The 22,718-nt window shown below is 44.2% G+C and overlaps 1 protein-coding gene across 1 annotated transcript in view; it reads right to left on the minus strand.

The window, feature by feature from the left end:
• DNAH9 (dynein, axonemal, heavy chain 9) overlaps positions 1–22,718 on the minus strand; it is a gene marked incomplete at both ends in the record, with an annotated part of 117,268 nt that overhangs the window by 53,506 nt on the left and 41,044 nt on the right. Inside the window, 8 exons of the mRNA XM_010193929.1 lie at positions 568–730; positions 3,608–3,804; positions 4,580–4,741; positions 13,012–13,251; positions 15,013–15,115; positions 16,457–16,622; positions 20,975–21,182; positions 22,328–22,501. Of these exons, the coding sequence (XP_010192231.1) occupies positions 568–730; positions 3,608–3,804; positions 4,580–4,741; positions 13,012–13,251; positions 15,013–15,115; positions 16,457–16,622; positions 20,975–21,182; positions 22,328–22,501 (1,413 nt within the window). The remainder of the gene's footprint in view (positions 1–567; positions 731–3,607; positions 3,805–4,579; positions 4,742–13,011; positions 13,252–15,012; positions 15,116–16,456; positions 16,623–20,974; positions 21,183–22,327; positions 22,502–22,718) is intronic.

The raw sequence follows: 22,718 nt of genomic DNA on the forward strand, positions 1-22,718 counted from the left end.
CACAACACTAGCCTGCATGTAAATATAAGCACAGGCACATGTTGTCTATAGTGAACTATCTGCCATCGACTCAGATCCTCCCTTACACAAAATATCAGAAGAAGAACTGGATATGATTTGGGAACTCCTCTCTTCTGCTCCATTTCCACCTCTGAATCACTCCACAACAGGTACCTCACAGATCTGCTAATTATGACATCTCGATTTAAATAGAAATAATAATAAAATTTCTGGTCCTTTACAGTTTCTTGAACAAGCACAAAGTGGATATCCACGCTGCTCATTCATCAGCACAGCCCAGCATTGACAACTAAGCCTTGGGCTGGAGTGCTCTCAGGCCTGGTCAGCTCAGAGGACTGGAAGAGGACATCAGGTCTATCTGCACTCCTGTGGAGACACGCTTCAGCAAGGTTCAAGAAACATTTCTCCTTTCTGCAGTCCAATACTGTGTCTGGGGTGTTCTAGTATCTTCACAATGGTCTCTCAATATGCAACAAGACAAAGTTTTCAGGGCAAGTTCTGCTTTTTTTTCCTTCTCCCTCCACCTCAGCCTTAACAATCACCTACCTTAAGGTCAGAGATCCCATACCCTTTCCTCAAAGTGATCTGGAAAACCTCCAGAGAGCTAATGAAGGCTGCCAGTCTGGTCAGGCTCTGCTTGCCGCTTCCACCCACACCAACCAGGAGAGCGTTTCCTCTGGGGGACTCAAGGATACGGTTGATGCGGCAACTAGATTGAAGCATAGAAAATCTCTCATTAATAACAGTATTTTTCTATTTCTCTGCCCGGTGCTTTTCAATACATATTTTATTCACTAAGAAATTGTATTCTGAATGGGATGAAAAATGTCAATCTATGAGACATGTCAACAATCAATCCTCATCTCTACTGAGACCTATACAAAGGATGCAGCTGGTGAAAAGATTAGTCTGGTGGCAATTCAGACTGTGTCCAATTTTATTTCCATCTGCCAAGTCCTACTGGACTGAACTATTTTAAGGTGAAAGCCTGGACATCTTTACAGGGAGAACAAGGGAAAAAGCCATCAACATGCAAAAACTGAGAACAAAATTCAAGGCTCTCATACACCTCCTCAGTAAAGGTTTCTTTTCACAAAGCATTTGTGGTACATATTTAAACAAAGAGTCCTGCTATGCATTAAAGCATATTCATATATGTCTAGAATGGCATAAAAATGTGTCTGGAAAACACGGTCCATGTTTCTTATTTATGCAGAATACCACTACTTAAGAGCAAGATTTTCTCATTCTTGAAAATGAACTGGCTATTATTTCCCAAGTCTGTTCGCTTGTCCTGTCTGGGAGTCACATGGTGAACTCTGCCTGCCTCCAATTTATTCTCCAAGTGATTGCTGACATCCCCATGTACTAAAACCCCAAGAAAGGAGGGTTTAGAAGATCCTGTTTGTGAAAACCTTACTGTCCTGTGCCTTAAATGCAAGAACCATTCCTGTCTTCACATCATTACCTTTATTCAGCTCACTTAACTAAGTATTTTTCTAGGCTAATCTAAATAAATTTTAAAGTAAGCCTGCAAGAAATACTGTACTGCTTTATTACAATTCAAGTATCTCATGATCTATGGGCAGTCTCCCACCAATTGTGAAATTATACCCAGAATAGCAATCCAGTTTGCATGGAAAGCTTTAGTGTTCCTGGTTTCAATTCTCTAGGCTAGCTCTCCCCGAAGATAACACCGAGAGCTCTCTAGGGCTGCATGCTTTGTGAATGTGCACTATGAGCCTTGCATTAGGAAGCGACTGACAGCTATCTCCCACTTCCTTACATAAATTAAATCCTTAACTTTTCCTTTTCTCCTTTTTTATTTTCCCCAATGGAAAATTTTCCACAAATTCAAGCTGACATTCATAAAATGTTTGAGCTGGAATAAATTGTGTATTTCAGCAAAATGCAGTTTCCAAATGCAATGAATGAAATTCACCCAGCTTCAGTGAAAATCACGCTGAATACTCAAAACTCACTTTCTTGATTATTCTCAGTATTAACCAAAGGGTCAGCACCAGGTTTTGTAGCAAATCCCAATTCATGTAAAGTGCAAAAGAAGCACAAGATTAATATTACTGTTCACCTTCCTGCAAGCAATGCAAGTAGAAACACCTACGGGCATCAGGTTGCACATGGCTCATTAATACAAAGGAGAAAATGCCCATAGTATAAGGGAAAACGTGCTGCAACACAGCTCGCACACTGCACCACAAAAGTAACAGGTTGTTGAGCTCTCAGTACAGAAGCAGTTAAACAGCTTGTTAAAAAGGAGTAGTGCTTTATAATAGAATCATCTGGTTGGAAAAGATCTTATGATTGTGAAGTCCAAACATAACCTGCCTACTACTAAACCATGTCTCTAAGCACATCATCTCTCCATCTTTTAAACACCTCCAAGGATGGTGACTCCACCACTTCCCTGGGCAGCCTGTTCCAGTGCCTGATAGCCCTTTCAGTAATTTTTTTTTCCTAATATCCAACCTAAACCTTCCCTGATGCAACTTGAGGCAATTTCCTCTCATCCTATCACTTGTTATTTGGGAGAAGAGATCGACCCCCACCTCGCTACCCCTTCCTTTCAGAGAGTTGGAGAGGGTGATGAGGTCTCCCCTCAGCCTTCTCTTCTGCATGAGAGTGACTGCACTAGGTTGCCAGCTCCAGTGAGAGCTGAAATCACACACACTGGTGTGCAGCTGGACAGCATCCTTGTCCTAGCTTACAGTCACAAATCTGCACCTCTTGACACAATGTTTTCATACAATATCAGTTAAAATTTACAGGGCAGGTCCATCTTCTGAAGTTATCTGATGCCTGATCTGCATTTCAGCACCCAGAAGTGAGTCTGTTGCTGCTGGGATTTTCAACAAATTTTAAATTGTATTTGAAAGCTGGACACACACCTCACTATCTATACCATAGACGTGTAAATAGCTTCATAACCATGAACTAGAAGCTTGCTATTTTCATATAGTCCTACATGCCCCATTTCCAAAGGGAATCCATCTGAACATCCAAGCATCTAAATGTAAGCAGGATTGTCAAGGGATCAAGACAGTTTAAATGCCTCAATCCATTTAAACTAGTAGCCTGAATGCATATAATCTCACTTCACATACATTTGAAAATCCCACTAAGATATTGTGTAAATATGGCTCTAAATCAGTTGTGAAAGCATTTAGGGAAATCCCAATATAACTAGTTCTGTAGCTGGCTGTCAAGTGTACAACCACATGAACAATAAAGTATTTGAACATTGTAATATACAATAAATGCTTGGGCCAATTACAAAGCATCAAGGGCCAAAGATATCAAAACAGCAACCAGACTTTTAAATAATCACCAGCATGCAGTCCTCCCTCCTCCTGACAGCCTCAAACAATCTTGTGGTTTCTTCTCCAAACACCAGCTAGAAAAGCAGCACAGTATTTGTGCTGGACACACCACATGAGCAGATGGAGTTTCTGCACACCTCCAGCTCCCTCAGCTATAACTGCAGATACCTACATCCTCCAGGAAACTCCATGGAAGCAAACTGTGCAGATAAATATGATGAAGCCATAAAGCCAGAAAATCCTCTTACATGTGGCACATGGCATCCTCAAAGAGTACCAGGTTCATGGCAGCATTGACTTCATTGTAGCTGTCCAAGGCTTCCACAAGGATCTGGTTCAACTTCTCCCACGTTGGAACTGGCCTGTAGCTGGGTTCACCAACGCCATTAGCAAAATGGCAATAAACATTCATTCGCTTGGTCTGCTCTAAAGTTTCCTCAATGTCCTGTCAAAGAAAAATATACACATGTATATAACAAGTATAGGAAAAAGCACTGCAAGCTCTATGCCATCTTTCCAAGCAAAGGAGGGTGTTCCAGCCTTTTTATGCCCACATAGCTGAACCTGCATTTTGGAAAAGGGTTCCAAGACAAGAGTGAAAGAAGGGAAAAGTAAAAAGCTCCAAAACTCACTTCCTTTGCTCTGATGGCTTTTTGCAAATCACAAACTCAACTCATTACCATAAGAGAATGTGGCCACAAAAAAAGCCCCACAGAAAAAGCGGTAACACCAGGCAATTGCACGGCACTGTCTGCACCACTCTTCACTTGAGTGATACTTCTGTGATTCATATGGCATCAATGCTGGGTGATGCCAGGCCTGAAGGAAAGCAGGTCTAAAGCTTTCATTTGAAAGATATTTTGGAAAAAGGGAAAGCACTAGGGATTTGTGCCTACATTTCACTTTGCTCTTATCAAGACCAGGGATCTGACCCTTCTACTGATTTTGCCACATGAGACTCAAAGCACTTAAAGGAATTTAATTAATTCACAGTGCCCAATTCTCCTCTTCCCAGTGCCCTATGGAGTGCATCATTTACCAATATCACAACATTGGCAGCCCAGGATACAGATGATAGATTTTGCTCTTGGGCTCCCATGAGGATTACCCTCCAGGCAAGTGAGAGATGTGCAAACCTTGGGTCAAAGTCTGCTTTCACAAGGAAATTTTTTCCTGTGAGTATGCACAGTATTATCAGAGTTCCAAACCTCAACACTTACATCATAGAATTTCTTCACCATCTCCAGTTGGATTTTGTCAAAGGTACCATAATCACTTTCTTCAACCATCTTATCCCGGTACACCCGATTTGATTCATGCAGATAGAGCTTCACTAGGTCTTGGGGTTGCTTCAGACATTCAGGGGTAGAGAACAGAAGGCCCTGTTGAAAGCAGAGACAGTCAGAACACCCCATCTTGACCCTAAGGGACTAACTTCACCCCCAGCATCCAGGCTATCATGCTAGAATGGGTCTAAATTATTCTAAATGCAGAGTTACTATAGCAATCTGCAATTGAACTTCTGAATAAGCCCCTACTCAGCATCTCCTGGAGAATGTGCCCTTTGTTACCCCCAGTCTCCCAAAGAATTTTCTATTAATAATGCACATTTTTATACCTCAGACAGCATCAGCAGCACAGCCTGGCTGGGCTGGTGGTCCTCATCTCAGCAGCAAAGAGCATGAAGAGTCAGGCACCAGCCCAGACATGTGGCTTTTTGCATTTCCACGCAGCACCATGAGTGCTTTGTCAACAAGAAAAAAATAGTTTGGAAATGTTGGTGGCAATGACTTTTTTTTTAAATCAATTAATTTTAATTAGGTGCACTCTGCCTGCAGGAAATATTAGTTGCTGTCTGCTTATCACAGTATGTTTACCATGAACTCCATTAAAATGCAGAAAAGAATTATATTTCAAAGAGGTGTTGCCTATAACTAAGCCTATTAAAAACACACAAGGTTTTCAATGGCATGAATTAAACAGACAGCTTTTATTCCTAACATCTAATTATTAATACATAAAATACAAAATAAATTTAAAGCAATGTGAAGGAGTCCCTGTCAGCTCACTGGCCCATGGCTCAAACTGTTTGGGTTTCACATTTGTTATTACAGCTGCCAAATATTTATTTTATTTATATCAGAAAAAAAAAAATCAATGAGAAGAGCTGACAACTTGAAGCAAGAAAGGTGAAAACCATCAGGTCCTAAATGGATTTTAAAGATACAAATAAATAAATAAATAAATCACTCAGTAACTCTAAAGACACCCCAAGCCACAAAACTTGTTGCGTTCTTGATGCAAGCACGTGCATAACTATCTCAGAGAGAAGAAAAGCCACACTTCACAAATCTGTAATCAGTTTCTTAACTTCACAGCTGAACATGTCCCCTTTTCTCACTTTGCAAACCCAAGCCTTTTCGCCCCTCTCAGCAGAGCTACCAGGCTCTTCCGTGAATACCACCTGCTGCATTCGCACAGAGTGATGAGGATGCTCTGTGTGTGAGGTTGAGCTTCCAGGAGATGCCATAGTGTCTATGGCTGGGACGTGTGAAGGATGCATCTGTGCATCACTGCATCTGTGATGGATGTATTGCTAGCATGCAAAAAAAACCAACCCACTTAAAAAATGTATAATCCTTTGCCACGTCAATGCAAGTCTTATCCATCTGGTTGCTGAGTCCTCAGGTTGTATTTCAGCCAAACCTTTCAGCTTCTCCTCCTAGCCAGGCAGATCAGAAGCTGGTTAGGAGGCTGTCTCTACCACACCATGGCTTCTCTATGCAATAATATCAAATATCATGACATTGGTGATAAAATAGAGAAATGCCAGAAGAGGCCTTTTCTGAGAGGAGTGTCTGTGCTCATCAGGATGCAAGGCGATCACCGCCACCCTCCAGCTGAGACCCACCACAGCAGGATTTATTACCAGCTAATTCTGAGCAACAGGTTCCTCAGCAGCTTAATAATCACCCTAGGAAATGATGCATATTTGGCATGAAAACAAGGAATATGCTAACCATCCCAGTAAGACATGTCTGTCATGTCATCATGATGCATCAATATGCCAGCAGAGATGGGCTCTGAGAAGGCAGGACCTGACCTCAACCAGTTGCATGTTTGTTTTGGCTATTTTTTTCCCCATGATCTCCAGGAAAAGGAGGAGCGTGAAGAGTGCTTGTGAACATATCAACCTGGCAGGGAGCATAGCTCTGGTACTGCCCACGGTACCAAAAAGTCCTGCATCACACAGCTGAATTATTTTGGTAATAGAGCAGCTCTTCAAAGAAGATACTCAAAGTCAAATGGTCACATGGTCCAGTGGAGAGAGACATTTAAATTTTTCTTTTCTTTGTACCCTGACGTGCTTTCAGGGGCATGCGTGGAAGAAATGCATGCTTCATCTCTGCATGGAAATATATTGCACAAAGATAGCCAACAGAAACAGAAGAGGTCTCTGCACATACAGGACAATCATGGAAAGTAAAAGACTTTGCATACTGCTACCTAGAACACCACAAAACACTACATGTAGAGAGAAGCTGAATGGTTGGATTAAAAATAAATTAAAAAATAAAAAATACCAGAAACATTCAAGCCATTCTGTCAAAACCTGCAAAACTGTAACACAGAAAAATCAAGGTCCAAAGCAACACAGCGTGAATTCTGGATCCTATGTTTGCTAAGGTGACAATTATTTCCACTTCTTAAGCTTTGCATCCTGCAATGCTTCCTGCCAGCAGGTTAGCATCCTGCTAGTGCAGCTGTGGGTAACCCAGCGAGCAGAGTGAAGGATGCACAGCACAGCATCCCCTGCCCACCAAGCTGGGAGGGAAAGCACATGAGTGAATGTGAAGAGAGAGATAACACACTCCCACAAACAGGGTGATAAGTAGGTAACAGAATAGAAAGTCTCCTAGGCATAAAAAGGTAAGAAATATAAATTACTTTTTCTCTTTGCAGTGTAAATAACATTTAAAATATTAATAACTTGTGCAGTGTAGTGACCTCTTTCCATCCATTGTGCACTGTTGGTCTAAGCACCCTGCTCACCTCTTTCCTGATGTTACTCTTGGGGCTCCTGGGGCAGCCTCAGCACTTTGAGAACAACAATAACATGAAAACAGTGACAAACACAGCATTATTATCAGCAGCATTTGGTCCACAAGCTCACACTTCTATTTAAAGATATTGTACCCATTTCAAAATATGCTAATCAGTGGGGCTCCACATGAGGGGCTCCACCACAATGCTCTGGCTGCTGTGTGTGATGGAGCAGCCCATAACCAGCCACTGGCATCTGGCTCTCCATTAGGAAGAGAAATAGCAGAGAGGGCAAGACAGAAGGAGGAGCAAACTCTGAAAACAAACATAACCAGATCTGAAACAAGCCCAAGGTAAAAATCGATGCGATCAACCATGCCAGACCAAGGAACAGAATGAAGCCTTGCAGGTGCTGCTGTCTATCCCCTCCAGCAGCACACCAGCAGGCAACGCACAAGGTGCGTTTCAGCATTTGCAAGCCTGAAGTTTGCAGGGCTCTTTAGGGATTTCAACCATGGGTAAGCAGGAAAATCCCTCCTCATGCAAAGGAGCGTAAAGTCTGCCTGCCGGTAAAGCACACGTGGAGGCAAAGTATGGCAGAACCACTGCTATCATCTTGCTGTTGGGAAGAGAAAGACGTTATTCCTCCTCAACTATTTCAGATCTTGATGTGACATGCTGCTTTAAAATCTTGTTAGAAATGAGAATAAAAAGCAAAATACAACCCTGCTGACTCTATGATTATTATTTTATAGAGATGACAGATACAATTCAGAGCATAATACCATGGTAATGCATTCATATGGAAAGAAGGACAGCAATAGGGCTTTCTCTGGTGTGAGCCAGCGGGGAATATATTTTTAAAAAGCATAATCCACAACTCTGTCAGTGCAGAGACCTGTCTTCCTTAATCAATGGTAAATTGCCTGAAGCATACCAATCAATTTAACTCTGCAGTGCGTGGTGGGACCCAGAAGCATGAAAAGGAGCCACAGAAATGGAAGACAAAGTAGTGTTGGACTTTAACCACAGATGGGACCTGCTACAGAGAGAAAGTAACAGATAACACCTGATGAGCCCAAAAGATTACAGAGGACTGAAGGGTGACCTTGCCTCTGCAACAGTACAGATATAGTCCAAGGACAAGGGCTTCCATTTCTGCAGGTCTTGCTTAATCCTACTCTAACTCCTTCGTGCCTGCTGTCCTGCACTGTGTTTTCCAGCCACTCCTCATCTGAACATTTCCAGCAAATTTAAGCTGGTTTATTACAGGTAGGTTTTACAGTACTTGCTAAGCCTTCTGTAAACAACCAAAACAATCAGCCCATGAGCCCAGGGGGTTGAAAATGAGCACAGATTTTGAGGCTTATGTTTATTCTTATTTTAAAATCAGGAAGAAGCACCTCTCAATTCAAACCCTAGTGGCTTTTCAGGTCAGCAGTGACCTAAATGTGTCTGTGTGTTCATCAAAGAAACCATGCCTGGTGCTGGATTCCTTCCCACCTTGGTTCTCCTTCTTCCTGCACAGCCTTTCCTCCAGTTCCTACACCTCCCTGGAGACTTGCGTTCCCCTTTGGGAAGTAAGCCCCACCACAATGGGCATACACATTTTAGCCTGGTGCCACATGGGAGAGACCAGCTTTTTAATACATGAGGGCCTGAACCAAATTTTCATACCCTTGGTCAGCTGATGCTACTGAGAAGCAGTGGCACCACTAAGTACAGTAATGAGGCATTTAGGCTTTTCCTGCAGATGGTGAAGTCCAGAGACAAAAATCCAATGAGAACCAGGTATAAAGTCATAGTGATGTAGAAATATATGGTATTTCCCACAACTTTCCTGTGTAAACACACCTAGATGGTTCATCTCAGAGGACACCTACTCTACAGCCAAGGGAGACTTGAAAGCAACACATCTCAAGCAGTTCAGACAAGATACACACATGGGGCAGGCAGATATAACACAGGAAGACACCTGTGTCCTTGTGCAGCCACTGAAGCCCAGGTGGGACATCATGACATGTTTCAGAAAGCACTAGATACCCACACTTGGCCAATAGAATGAAACCAGCTCCGTGCTCCTGGCAGGGGGAGTTGGACAGCATTCTGCCCTCCCCAGCCTTGGATGAACCTAGATATCCTCACACGCCTCAATCTGAGCATCTTAATCTGGAGCCAAATCCTGCCTCAGACTTGCAAAGTCCAAGGTCTGACAACAGAACAGCCACCTTGCACTCCTTTCACCTCCAGTGAATGAGATGCTTCAGAAACACAGTTCCTCTGACCTCTTCTTCATGTTTCCATGAGGATGATCTGAACTTGAACTACCCACATAAATGCTAGCTTTTTCTCTGCTGAGGAAGAGGATGTGACCAGTCAGGCAAGAAGAAATCCCACTGAAGATACTCAGATCCCGAGATGATCATTCCAATTAGTCAGGACAAACATGAACAGTGCCTGGCAAAGCCAACCATCTGCTGCTTGTCGAGCCTTCAAACCCTGGGTGTATAGTTTGCTCTTTTTCCCTTAGGTTTCACCAATACCTTTATTTATCTAGACAAATCTCTCCAGCATTTTGCTGTCATTTGTAGTGAATACCTTCTGGAGTCACTTTCAGCTGAATCCTCACATAAAGACCCACAGACATCAGTCTGGTCAACTCAGGCCAGGTGGCTATGGGTATGGGGTGCAGGAGGACAAACATGAAAGCCATAAGTTCCCATATATGTCTGCTGAAAAGAATTACTGCTGCCTTTCTTTGGAGCAGCCTTCCTTGTTCTGTGCAACACATACATGCATACCAGGTCCAAACTCATTCATTTTTCATTAGCTGCAGCAATTAAGATACAGGTTCTTGGACAGATTGCAGATGGAACCATTATTAAAGAGCAGTGCAGAGTCAGCAATATCCTAGTGCAGAGTCAGCAGATCCAGGGGATGACTCCTCCACAGTTGCAATTTCCATATGGTATCGGCCTTTAACAGCTATCTTTGGCTGCTCGTATAATTACAGAATAGCTGGTAAAACAGCAATCCCCAAATGCCTTTTATACATGCAGCTAGTAATGCACTTGGTATTTGATTGTTTGTCTGGGATTAAAAAGAGTTTGAAAAAGACATTATGCAAAAACCTACAAGCCATACATCCACCGATTCTCAGTCTTCCCACAGGCCCTGGCAACTCAGCTGTCTCTGCTTTTTGGGTTTGTTTTTTTTGCTTGTTTTGTTTTCTTTCCCTCTTGTCATAAAAGAACAAGGACCAGATAGCTGGACTGCAAAGTGGGTGAAGAATCTGCTGGGCCACCAGGCTCAAAGTTCCAACTGGAGGCCAACTGCCTGCTAGTGATGTCCCTCAGGGATCCGTACCAGGGCAGTATTGTTTAATGCCTTCCTCCATGACCCAGGCAGTGCTCTTTCAGCAGGTCTGCAGATGATGCTGACCAAGCAGAGAGGTCATTACACCATAGGTAGTGACATTGACAGGTTGGGAAAAAGCTGTGTGAGGCTCAATACACTTTTGGGTCCCCCAGTACAAAAAAAACATTGACATAACAGGAGCAAGTTCAATGGAGGCCACCAAATGGTGAAGCAAAGGACATGCAAGGAAAGGCTGAGAGAAATTAGTTTGTTCAGCCCAGGGAAAAGATGAAGGGGAATCTTACTGCTGTCTACAACATTTTTTGGAGGTGCACATCACAAGGATAAGACGCCACAAACAAAAATCGGATCAAGGAAAACTCCAATTGAAATAAAAATGTATAAACTCCATGAAAGTGGATTTAGTAGTGCAACAGGGGCTAGGGAGACTATGGGAACTCCAGCCTTGGAAACATTCAAAACTTGTCTGATCAGCCTGACCTAACTTTGAAGTTGGCCCTGCTTGAGCAAGGGCCAAGTGAGCTCTAGCTAAATTATTAATATATGAAGATGTAACAAATGCAACATATGGAAATGCATTCACAGAGTCTAGAGCTTCTTTCACACTCAATTTCAGGAAAAAAAACCTGAGTTCCAGCAGAGATAAACAAGAAATCAGCAGATCTCAAACCCAAGAATATTTAAGTTAAGGAAATAATAAAAAATTAATTGCAAAAAGGAAGGAAGGATTTCAAGAAAAATTGAACCACCAATTAAATAAACATTAGGGGCCCAAGAAGGCGGACTTCTCCACTCCTGCAGCCATGTGATAAAAGAAAAGCCACTTGAGCTCCTGTTAATGCTCCTACCCTCTGGCCCAGCATCTAGATCTGGCAGAACATTTTCTAATATCCCACAACTTTAGCACCTTTCAAGCAGGCTACAGTTACAATTAAATCTTCCCACTGAAATGCTTCTTTTCCCTCTCTGTCTTTCAAAGCACAGATTAACTAGAAGCCAGGATTTAACATGACCCACATCTAATGTCAAAGGCTGCTGATGCTGAGCTGAGCACAAGTGACAGGTCTGATTCCTTCTTGACACAATGCAGTTAATAACTTTTTCAAGGTCTTGTTCTTGAATTTCCCATTGCCTGTCACTACTTCAACCCCTGTCTGATGAACCAGACCACGAGGCACTGAACTTTCAGTATCGACTTTGTAAAACAGATGTTAATAAGGACAGTAACAAATTACAAACTTGGGTTTTACAACAGGTTATGGTGTTTCAAACTTCTTGATTTGGCTGCTGAGATCTTTCTCAAACTTTATTAATCTGAAAGGATCTTTAAGCAATAATATCTACTGCTTCAGAGCATGGGATTTCTGGAAGAAAAAAGAAAAAACAACAACAAAAACAAACAAACAAACAAAACCCCAACAACTAAAACTCTCTATTGTTAGAAGTAATCATTTCTACAGCTGAAGAACTTCCATTTGGTACAGAACTGGCTCCAGTGATAATTCTGTTTTGGCAATTATGTCCAAGCTGGTTTTGATTTGTTTATCAACTCTTTAAACGCCATCCTTCATGCACATGCTGAGTACCTGACCATTGAGAAGCTAAGAGGCCATGCCAGTATAGGTTGACAAGCCGTACTGTCTTTAGCAAAGCAGTTCAACTAGTTACTCTCCTTGGTCTTCAGGGCCAGTAGCCCACTAAGTATCCACCACCTGCTTCAGTGCAATAGTCATTTCCCTTTGTGGTCGAGAAGTGGCCACTAATCCCCATATTTAATGGTGTGGAACTGAGTCTCACAAAGAGAAACCCAGCTCCATCACACTCACCAACAGTCACTTAATTAAGTGCTGAATTTAGGAGCCCAAAATCACCCTTCAGTTGGACCCTTCTACAGTCAAAGTGCATTTCAACCCATCTAAAACCTGCACCTCCATCTGGAGCTATTCATCCCTCCTCGCTCACCACAGGAGGCTGGAAAGTAAATACGCTTCTAACTGATGTTCCTCAAAGCCATGGGTGATGGCTCAATGGGAATCCTTTCAAAACCAAAGGGGAATTAGGGAATGGCCCAAGGTCACCCCCTTCACTGAGACAACACACGTGCACTGTCATTGCTAGGTGGGAGACTGTTTTACTGGCCAAGGCTAGCTGGGCCAGGGGAACACATGTCCACAGCCTCCCATGGCCTTGGAACAAGCTCCAAGTGACACAGAACAGCAACTGCACTTACTTGGAAGATATTGGAGAAGTCTCTCAAGTTGAAAATGTAATGGAACTTCATAGCCGTTGGCAGGAAAGTAGCAGCTACTTTCTGATGCAGTCCCAGGGCCAGGGCAATCAGCTGCTGAGCTGATTTTTGCACAGTCCCTGAGAAATTCCCACTCGTCAGGTGCTGCATTAAAATGGTGCTGTAGATCCTGGACAAGGCATCCTGACCAGGGGTGGAAAGGGCGAAAACACAGAAGTGACGCTGAGGAAGAGAAAGGAAGAGACAGAAAGGTCAAAGAGACGGACAACCATCCGTCAAGCAAAATGCCCTTGGGGACTTGATGCAATTAGACACAGTGCTAGATAATCTCGTCTAGGCTCCCTTTCTCGCAAAAGGTTGGACCAGATGATCTTTCAAGGTCCCTTCCAACCTGGGATGCTCTGATTCTATGACTTGCAAGTCACCTGAAAAAGGCCATTTCCCTCTTCCAAATTTCCAGCAGAGGACAGTTGGCAAGTGACATCATTCTGTTTGCTAAACAAAGGACTTTCAACTGCATTTCACAACTGCTACACTGGAAGTCCACTGAAGAGCTGAAGGGTACTGAAGGTCCCCTTGACCTCTGATAAAGCCTAGTAGCTGTCTCAAACATTGTGTTTCAATGCCTTGAACTCAGCAGACTTAACCTGAACTTGTGTTACAGCCCTAAAAAAACCTAACAGTGACCATAACCAGCAGCCCTTTTGGATCTGTTTCCTTACTCTGAGCCTGCTTTCCTGAATACTGACTTTCATGACTTCATCTGAGCTGGCAAATACAGCAACCCCTGCTCTGTTCCCACTGAGACTATGATAATACTTGACTTCCCTCCTCCCACTAAACCACTCTCCCCGCAAAAATATGATGGCCTCATCCATGCTACCTGTTTGGAACAGCCCCTGGAAGGTGCCATTCCCAGAAGACCCCTTAGCAGCTTGGAATTTGCAAAGACATAGAAGATGCCCATTTCTAGCCATGGGATGCTTCATTTTAACACAACAGAGTCCCTTGCTAAAGAGGAGCCAGGGCCTGAGGTGACTCTCATTCTGAGGCTTATCCATGAGGGAATTAATTTTGCTCTCCGCTCTCAGGCTCCCTGTTGGCCAATAGGTCCTTGCCCTCAGTGCTATGAGCAGGATCTGTCTCTGAGGCAGCCACCCCATCGAGCTACGGCTGCTCTTGCATGAACACCCATTTCTCAGGCCATTTCAGCCCTACTGCTCACGTGCCAAGATTCCTCCCACAGCATGGCAAACACCTGCCACACAGCTGGGAAGGGCATTGTTCTCCTGGCTGTCATTTGTCCCCCTCAGATACCAACAGGATCTCAGTGGTTTTGATCAGCAGGCACAAGGAAAAACCTCTAATCAGGTTTTGTCACTCCTCAGGGCTTGGGGAAAAGGGTAAGTAACCTCAGAGATGATAATAACCAGCTCTATGACCTAGGTCAGGCCTCATAGCTCCCAAAAAATCAAGCCCTAAGGTTTAAGATCTCTTTTCAAATCTGTATTTCAGTTTCCATCAGCACTTGTACTGTTTTTAGGGTGGAGCGGGTTTTTTGCTTTGTTTGTTTGGGTTTCCCCTACACTTCCTTTAATGAGAATACACTGTCACCTCCATCAGGAAATTTTAGAAACCAAAAGGCTTCAATGAACTATGTTCCAGAGGAAAATATGAGCTAAATGAAGGCAAAGTCTGTCTGTATGAACCAGAAGGCTGTCCTGAAAGTAGATGTTAAGCTGGCTGATGACTTGCGACTTCTTCCTCTGACGGAGCAATAGAACGTGAGGAAAAACAAACAAGGGAATAAGGGGTCAAGTCTGCTGCTTCACCACTCAGAATTACAGTCACTCGACAGATTCGTGCCATTTCTTCTGATAAAATGACAGCAGGATCTGCCAGTGGTTTTCCTCTGGCTTCATGTTTAAATAATCTACTCAGAAATAAATCCAGGAAGGTGCCTGCCATTGCTCAGGGCTTTACCTGCAGACGCGGGTTAATGGTGAAACTCCCTGCAGTCGGGTTCATGCACGCCACATACTGCACATTCGTGATCTCCTTCAGCGACAGCTTGGTCCTGTCATACCTTTAGGCAAAAGAAAAGCAGTGAGACAGGGAACACAGCCAGAGACCACCAGTCGCTGCGTTTCCCCTGGCCCATGTCCGTGGGTTCCTGATGTCCATGGGTAAAATACTGTATCTTGCCAAGGTAGGGCTCAGGCTTGTCTGTACATCTGCACAGGGCCTGGCACACACGAGTCCTAATCTTGGTAGAAATCTTTAAGCTTCAACAACCTGTAGCTAATATTTCCATCAGCTTGTAACAAGCACTGAGCAAAGCCCATAGATGGCACTCATCACTTGGATGGAAATTGTAGAAAAATCACAGGAGTGCATCTGGTTTGAGCCAGTCTGGGACAAAGGCAAGCAGGCTGCCTGCTGCCTGCATGGGAAGGATGTGAGGTCTGCTGACAGTGCCAGGGGTGCAGCCCGAGGAGCAGCCCCAGCAGAGTTACTACAGGTGCCAGGGCAGCCCAAAGGTTGCAGTGAGCTTTGCCCATCTTGCTCTTCACCATCCCTGGAGTGAGCTGCAGCCTCACCAGGATGCGAGAGGGGACACTGAGTGTGCAACAGTCTGCAAAGTGGGCACTGCCAAGAGCATGAGCAGAAAGCTTGGACATGCTTGGGAGGGGATACATGCCATGTTGTGTCCCCCTGTTACTCCAATGTCCCCATACCATCAAAAGAGCCCTCTTTCTGCCTGACTTCTTGACATCCACATCCCCAAATTTCTTCCTGCTCTTCACTACCTCCACACCCAGGAAGCTTTTGGCCAAGCTCAGACATACACACCACTGAGGAGACTGGAAATTGGAGACTGTCCTTTAATACCAGTGGGGAGAGCTGCAAATATTGCTGTCCCGTGCAGTGTTGCTGTGTATGGTGTAAAATGCACCAATCTCCTTCCAAAACACTGTCATGATTTTTCTGTCAAATCACCTCTGCCTAGAAAATTCTTGTTTTCTGCTGCCTGACTGAAAGCTCACAGCAAGGGTGGTTCATCCCAGCTGAGCCCAAATCCCTGGCCTTCCTCCACTTTCAGCACTGCAGGGCATTGAGGCCAAGCATTGTGCTCCTCTTGCAGGGTTTGCACTGGGACCACAGACAAAACCACAGCAAAAGCAGAGCTTCCAAACCAGGCTATGAGCAAGTGAGTTTTTTACTGGGTACAGAGGAAACCCTGAGTCTGCACAACAACCAGTTCATGCAGAGCCTCCCCACCAGCTCCACCCGAGCCCAGCAGAATGCAATGGCAGATACGGGATGGGAGGAGGGAGCCATGCTTTGACTTCCTCTCAAACCCCATCCCCAACACTCGAGTTTAAAGAAAGAGGTCTCGGATGACCAAGCCTGAACAGCTTCCTACCAGTGGCCGTAGTCCAGGTGCTGCCTGATCAGTGTATGTGGCTGTACTGTGCCATAAGCATCCACTTCAGGCATGTTCAGATCATCAATGAAGTAGATAAGCTTCTTGGTACCTGGAGGACCATAATTTCTGCCAGTCTTTTTATCCAGAGGTTTCTCAAGCACACCTGTATGGAGGCAGAAGTGCAAAGCTAAGCTACTGGGGGAGTAGCTGCAAAATAAAATTGATTTCTCAACCCAGCTAATGTTGTGCTGTGCGTAGCTACAACCTCAGGAGAGCTGAGCTAAGCACAGGATGGGCAGGGCTTGTCTGGCAGCACAGGGGAAGCCACTATCCTCCTCTGGCTGGCACCAGGAGGGCTGTTTATTGCTATTTGGAGAGGAAGAGGTGGTCCTGGCACAGGATGCTAGTCACCAGCAGGACAGTGGCTGTCCACAAGCTGTGGCTATAAAGCAGGGCTGCTCAGGGCTGGCAGAGACTCTTGGGCAACTCTTGGGTCTGACTCAACCTAGATCAGAAAGCTCCCAACTCCTCTTTTCAAGCAAAATATGGCAAAATTAGATCTGCTAGGAAACAGATTCTACTGAAACAGTTCTACTTCAGAGCAAACAAAAGCTTTTCATGCAAGATAAAGCCTTTTGAATCCCTTATGCACAGTTTTTTAAACTAGGTCTTGCTTGCTGAGGTTATTTTGATCCATGTAACAGAGCCATGAACATCCTCTGCCGTCTGCCCCAGCAATACAATGACCATGCCAGTAGCACGGGCAGTAGTGGCTGGGCACTAGGAAGGAACAAGGAAGATACTGTAGACACAGAAGCCCATGAGCAAAGCTGATTTTGTGAATGTGGGTGCATTTTTTAATCCGTTAGACGAAAGAAATGGATGATTTCAGGGGCAAATTCCTGGACACCTTTAGGACAGAGAAAAAAATTGTTTTCATTTAAATGCACCAAATAACCACAAGTTCCCTGACCTCCTCCCCAGCATTACCCAAACCTCCAGATAATGCGACAAGACTTATTTCCAACATGAGCTGACAAATTGCCACCTAGTTTTAAGTATGGTCGCGCATGAGCAAGGGAAAGCACAGAGAAAAAAGTTTCTCATTTCAAAGCTTTAGAAGATTTTAATTTGTTTTAGCAAGCTGCTGAGGTTATGTGTTGCTCTTGATTACAAAATGTGGGGAATATTTATAATACTGGGCTGATATTTAATAAAAATCACCCCACGTTGCTGCACATAATATTTTATAGGTTATTGATTTCTTTGATTGCAGCCCAAGCAACCTTTACTGACTCAGTAAACAAACAGAAGCAGCTCTCCTCTGCCCAGACCCTGGGATGGGTTTTCTGCTGTGTGTTTGTTGGAGAGCATCCTCGCTGTTAGGGGCTCACTGCTCTCCTGAAGATGAGGGCAGAATTTCTCTCATTTACACAGTTTTGGGTTGTCAAAACAAACCTATAACATGCAGTAGAACGGCATAGTAAGTAGCAACTCTTTGTAGTTAGGGAAGATTAGCAAATGTAAATAGGACTGGGGATTTTTATAAATATCTCCTTGTGAGAGTCTACACTTAAGCCATTCATTAGCACGTGCAAAAGTTATTAAGGAAGATTTATATTCCTTTTTTTCAGAAGACAAATCTTTTAAAACACCATTTTTCTTTTACTTCTTTGATGCATTGCAGACAGCTTGTCTTTCCTACCACTCAAAATTCAGCTGATTTCTTCTACACAGTTCTGCACAAATGAATGAATTGAGCTAAGAGAAATGATGCATCTTTCCTCAGTGGAGTCTCTCTCCCCCTTCAATAAAACCAAAATATTTGAAATTTCTAGTAGCAAGTTAAATTAAGTGTTTCAAATAAGCATTTAATTTAAATCTAATTAGTTCTTAATTAACATATAAAATCAGCCCTTTTTGAGGTTAAACAAGTATGGAGGAGATTCATCACACTGAAATGCAATTACTGGGGATCAAGTGACATGTTCGTGAAAGATGCATTTTAATTTGAAGCCATATCTCACAATAGGCGTCCATGTCTCTGCCTCTGAGATCCTGATATACTCAAATTAGCACCCAAAAGAAACTGTCGCTGCAAACTAGACTTGGCAAGTGTGACTCCTCTTGCCTGCTGGATGTTGATCAAGGGAGGGGAAAAAACCCTCAAAACCAAAAAAGCAACATTTTTTGCCATTTTCTTAAGGCAGCTTTGGAGTGGAAAGGTGCTGAATGACAGAAGCCAGGGCTGCATGTGACAGAAGAGCATGGAGGAGCAGAGGTCCAAGAGGGCATGAAGCAGAGAGCACAGCAGACCAAAGGTCTGTGGCAATGGGCTGAGAGAGCGACAAGAGCCATGGAGAGTGGCATCAGTCACAACACACCAAAGCAAACCCCAAAACTGGCCCCAGGCTTGAGCAGAGAGGATGTCTGCCTCCTTTTAACCCCTATGCACAGGGTACTTCTGTAAGCCAAAGGACCTGCAAAAATGGTTTGAACCACATAGCTGTGCTTCCCCTAAAGGGAGCACGCTCTGCACCTTATAAATCTCTGCACTAACAGGCACCTCATCTAAGAAATGACTGGCTTTCTTTTTTATGTAAAAAAATATATATATACATATATCCAAAACTGCTTTGTATCCATGTTTTACAAATTTAGAGAGATGCCTGCTGGGGAATAAAAAAAAGCAACCAGCTGACAAACTATACCAAAAGGGACAAATTAACCCTAAAAAATGAGCAGTAGAGAACTGGGCCAAGCAATATAAATTGTGCTTCCCAATGCAAATCTCACAGCCACATCTTCATCCCCACGCAAGATGACTCGCTCTTTTCTGCAGGGGAAGAAAGTCATTGTCTCAGTCCATACATAGCTCACGGCCAGAGTAAATATGGACGTGCTACCCTGGATAAACCTCAACACCTGCACATGCTTGCCCCATCCAGATGAGATAAATGAGCATGCATTCCCCCAGGCCATTGGGTGGACAGACAGACAGCTCAGCCTGTTTACCAGCTCAAGTGTATTTCACAGAGTGCCCACATAAAGATAAAAGGAAAAGGCGCACCTGGGAGGGGAAAAGGGAGGCTATAACCATCATGCTGCTCAGGGCTGCAAGACTGGCCAAAAGGTGAAACATCATCCATTTTTTCCCCTAAAGGACATGTAACCCAAGTTACACACTATGGGCAGAGGCATGGGCACCACTCATCCTATGGGGCTGCTTGGCACAGACAGGAGAGTCTCGGAGGGTGGGCACCAGCAAACGTGCCCCAGAAAGCTCTGATGTTGGCCCCACAACACGGCCCCAGGTTACATAGTGTGTGCTAAGCCTGTGCTGTCTCCTCTCTGCATGCAAATCAGTTCAAATCAGAAGCTCCAACACTTCTCTTAAAATGCTTGTGGTGTTGGGAGCCTGGCAGAGCGTGGTTGAAGCCCCTGATTCTCCCTGTCTTCTGCACTGATCTAGGATGTGAGCATGTCCCCACCTGGCACTGCTTGGCCAGGAACAACCCAGTCAATGAAGGTTAAATTCTTGGTCTCACTGATGCATCACAGATGGTGGTCCTGAATAGGGCTGGGGGAGTAAAAGGATTTCAGGATGTTTGGGTCAAACCAAGCTACATAAAGGAAGCATTTTATTTTATAGTGATCCACAGATGGATCTCAAAACAAACTCAAAACAAACCAGGCTGTTTCATTCCTGGTTAATAAATACATGTAAAAAATTACTTTAGGTCAAATCAAAGGGAAAACACCATTCCAAAATGAGCCACTTTTCAAGAATACCTCCTTTCTCTTCATCTCTGAAGAGACTACATAGCAAATGAGACCTTATCTTGGTTTGAAATTTCATTTTTCACTGATGTGCCAAAATCCTCCTCAGTGACACTCCTATGGACTTCCCCAGGGACAGCAATTCCTTGGGGCTCTGATGCCTCCTGGGGAGGTGGAGATGAGGGACCTGCTCCATGGGAGCATACCAGGCTGCAGCAAGACTCAGAGGACAGTACCAGGAGCCAGCAGCCCTGGCTTACAGCCCGCACATATCCATTAGCACCATCCTTGCTGCTAATTGGGATGCAATTCCCATCATTGCACCCTAAGGACAGTTTGGATCCTAGCCAAGAAACCCATCCTATTCAGCCTGGGCTTAAATTCAAGCGTATTAAAGACACACCTCAAGTCAAGTATGAGCTGTGTGCTGTAGAAAGCAGTAGCAGATGGAAACATGTGCTTTGGCACAGCACTGAACCGGAGTCGTAGTGTTCAGAATTCAAAACTCATCCTGGAAAATGTCGTCTTCCACAAAACCAGGGGTTCATTGAGGGCTTCACAGTGGTATTTAAGAGTCTGTGGGCATCAGTGCAGTGCCCACAAATGACACAGGCAGCTCACCCATGGGTCTTCCTCTGAGCACCACAGTGCACACCTCGCTCCAAACTCCACCAGACACCCTAAGAATTCTGTAACCTGTCAGGTAGAAGTCTCGTGACTCAGCCACTGTCCTACCTTGCAGCATGGCAGAGGTGGTGTAGTAGTTAAATGGAACTTTCTTCACCACATGTGCATCCATGTCCAGTGAGGAGAGCTTGTCCTCCACCAGCACAGACTTCCCTGTGCCGGCATTGCCCACCAGCATCACTGGGCGCTGGTGCTCCAGGAGCCTATCCATGAAGTACCGCAGACGGATCGTCTCAGTGGTGGGTACCAGGCAGGCCTGAGAGGGGCATAACAAACAGGTAAGTGTCCCTATCCCTGCCACAACCCTACAGCCATGTTCTAGGGAAAGGAAAAATTGGGAGAGCCAGGAATGAGTGAGGTGACCTCAGTTTCTAGATTGCATTAGGAAGGGAATGATACACTGCTGCCAACCATTAAAATCAAGCTATCTGTACAGATGAAACTTTGACAGCTGGATGCTGGGAGCAGCATCTGGATGTCCCCACAAACACAAATTTTGCTAAAATTATAACAATTTTTTACAAGTCATCTGCTCACTGAGGCACTTCACAGAATCACAGAATCGCTCGGTTGGAAAAGACCCCTGAGATCATCATGTCCAACCGCTCCTGTCTACCCACTAAACCATATCCTTAAGTCCCTCGTCTACCCGCTCTTTAAACACATCCAGGGATGGTGACTCCACCACCTCCCTGGGCAGCCTGTTCCAGCTTCTGACGACCCTCTCAGTAAAGAACTTCCTCCTTATCTCTAACCTGAACCTCCCTTGGCACAGCTTGGTGCCGTTTCCCCTTGTTCTATCCCCCATCACCTGGGAGAAGAGACCAGCACCCACCTCTCCACAACCTCCCTTGAGGCAGTTGTAGGTGGTGATGAGGTCTCCCCTCAGCCTTCTCTTCTCCAGTCTAAACAACCCCAGGAAATGTAGCAAGGAAAAACTGTAGCTGGCAAACACAATTCACTACCTGCAGAAACTCTCATTTTTTTGTCCACATTATAAAAGCATCTTTATTTTCAGTCACGCAGAATGACGACACGGTGCCTCGGGGGCTTTGTCACTACATTATCTGACATCCTGCTTCTCCCTGTGGGCTGTACTTCTTGGCCAAATGCATGCCCCGTCATGCATCTCCTGTCTTTCACCCTGGGCATACCAGCTCCTGGGTCACCAAGGTGGCTCTGAGCCTGCCCCTCATGTACATCACTTATATTCAGAAGACAGATGGAGGATGTGTCTTCACAGTCAAAGCACAGTAAAGAAAGATGGGTAATGTACCTCACAAAGAATGCCATCTTTATTATGAAGTCCTTGACCTTTAATAAGACCTTATTGAAATGCCTGTGTACAGTCACTAAAATGCAAGTTTTCCTCCCAGAAAAAAGCATGCAAGGTTCACGTACCTGTAATGGCATTTCTAGATCAAATTCAAACTGAGGAACAAGTTTAGACCAAGGCTCAAATTTCTTCGTTTCTGGATCAATATAAAAGTCAAAGACTGTGCCCTGAGAAGGAAACTTGACAGTCTTGAATTCTGCAACCCACCACTTGCTGAACTCCACTCTGTAGTCCACAAGCTGCAAGACAAAAAGAGAAGAAAATATGCTAATCTGGAGAAATTCATTAATGATGGAGAATGTTATCTATCCCAGTCCACCAGAGGGGGATTGGTCCTTAAAATATATTTCACAGCATAATAATCTTATCCTTTTTCCTATTATAAAGTCTAATTTTTCATTTTCTTCATTTTATCTCATCACTCCTATTTATTCACCTAAATAATTCATCCTCTGT

Source organism: Mesitornis unicolor, unplaced genomic scaffold, assembly GCF_000695765.1.
Source record: "Mesitornis unicolor isolate BGI_N332 unplaced genomic scaffold, ASM69576v1 scaffold12131, whole genome shotgun sequence".
Taxonomy (NCBI): Eukaryota; Metazoa; Chordata; class Aves; order Mesitornithiformes; family Mesitornithidae; genus Mesitornis; species Mesitornis unicolor.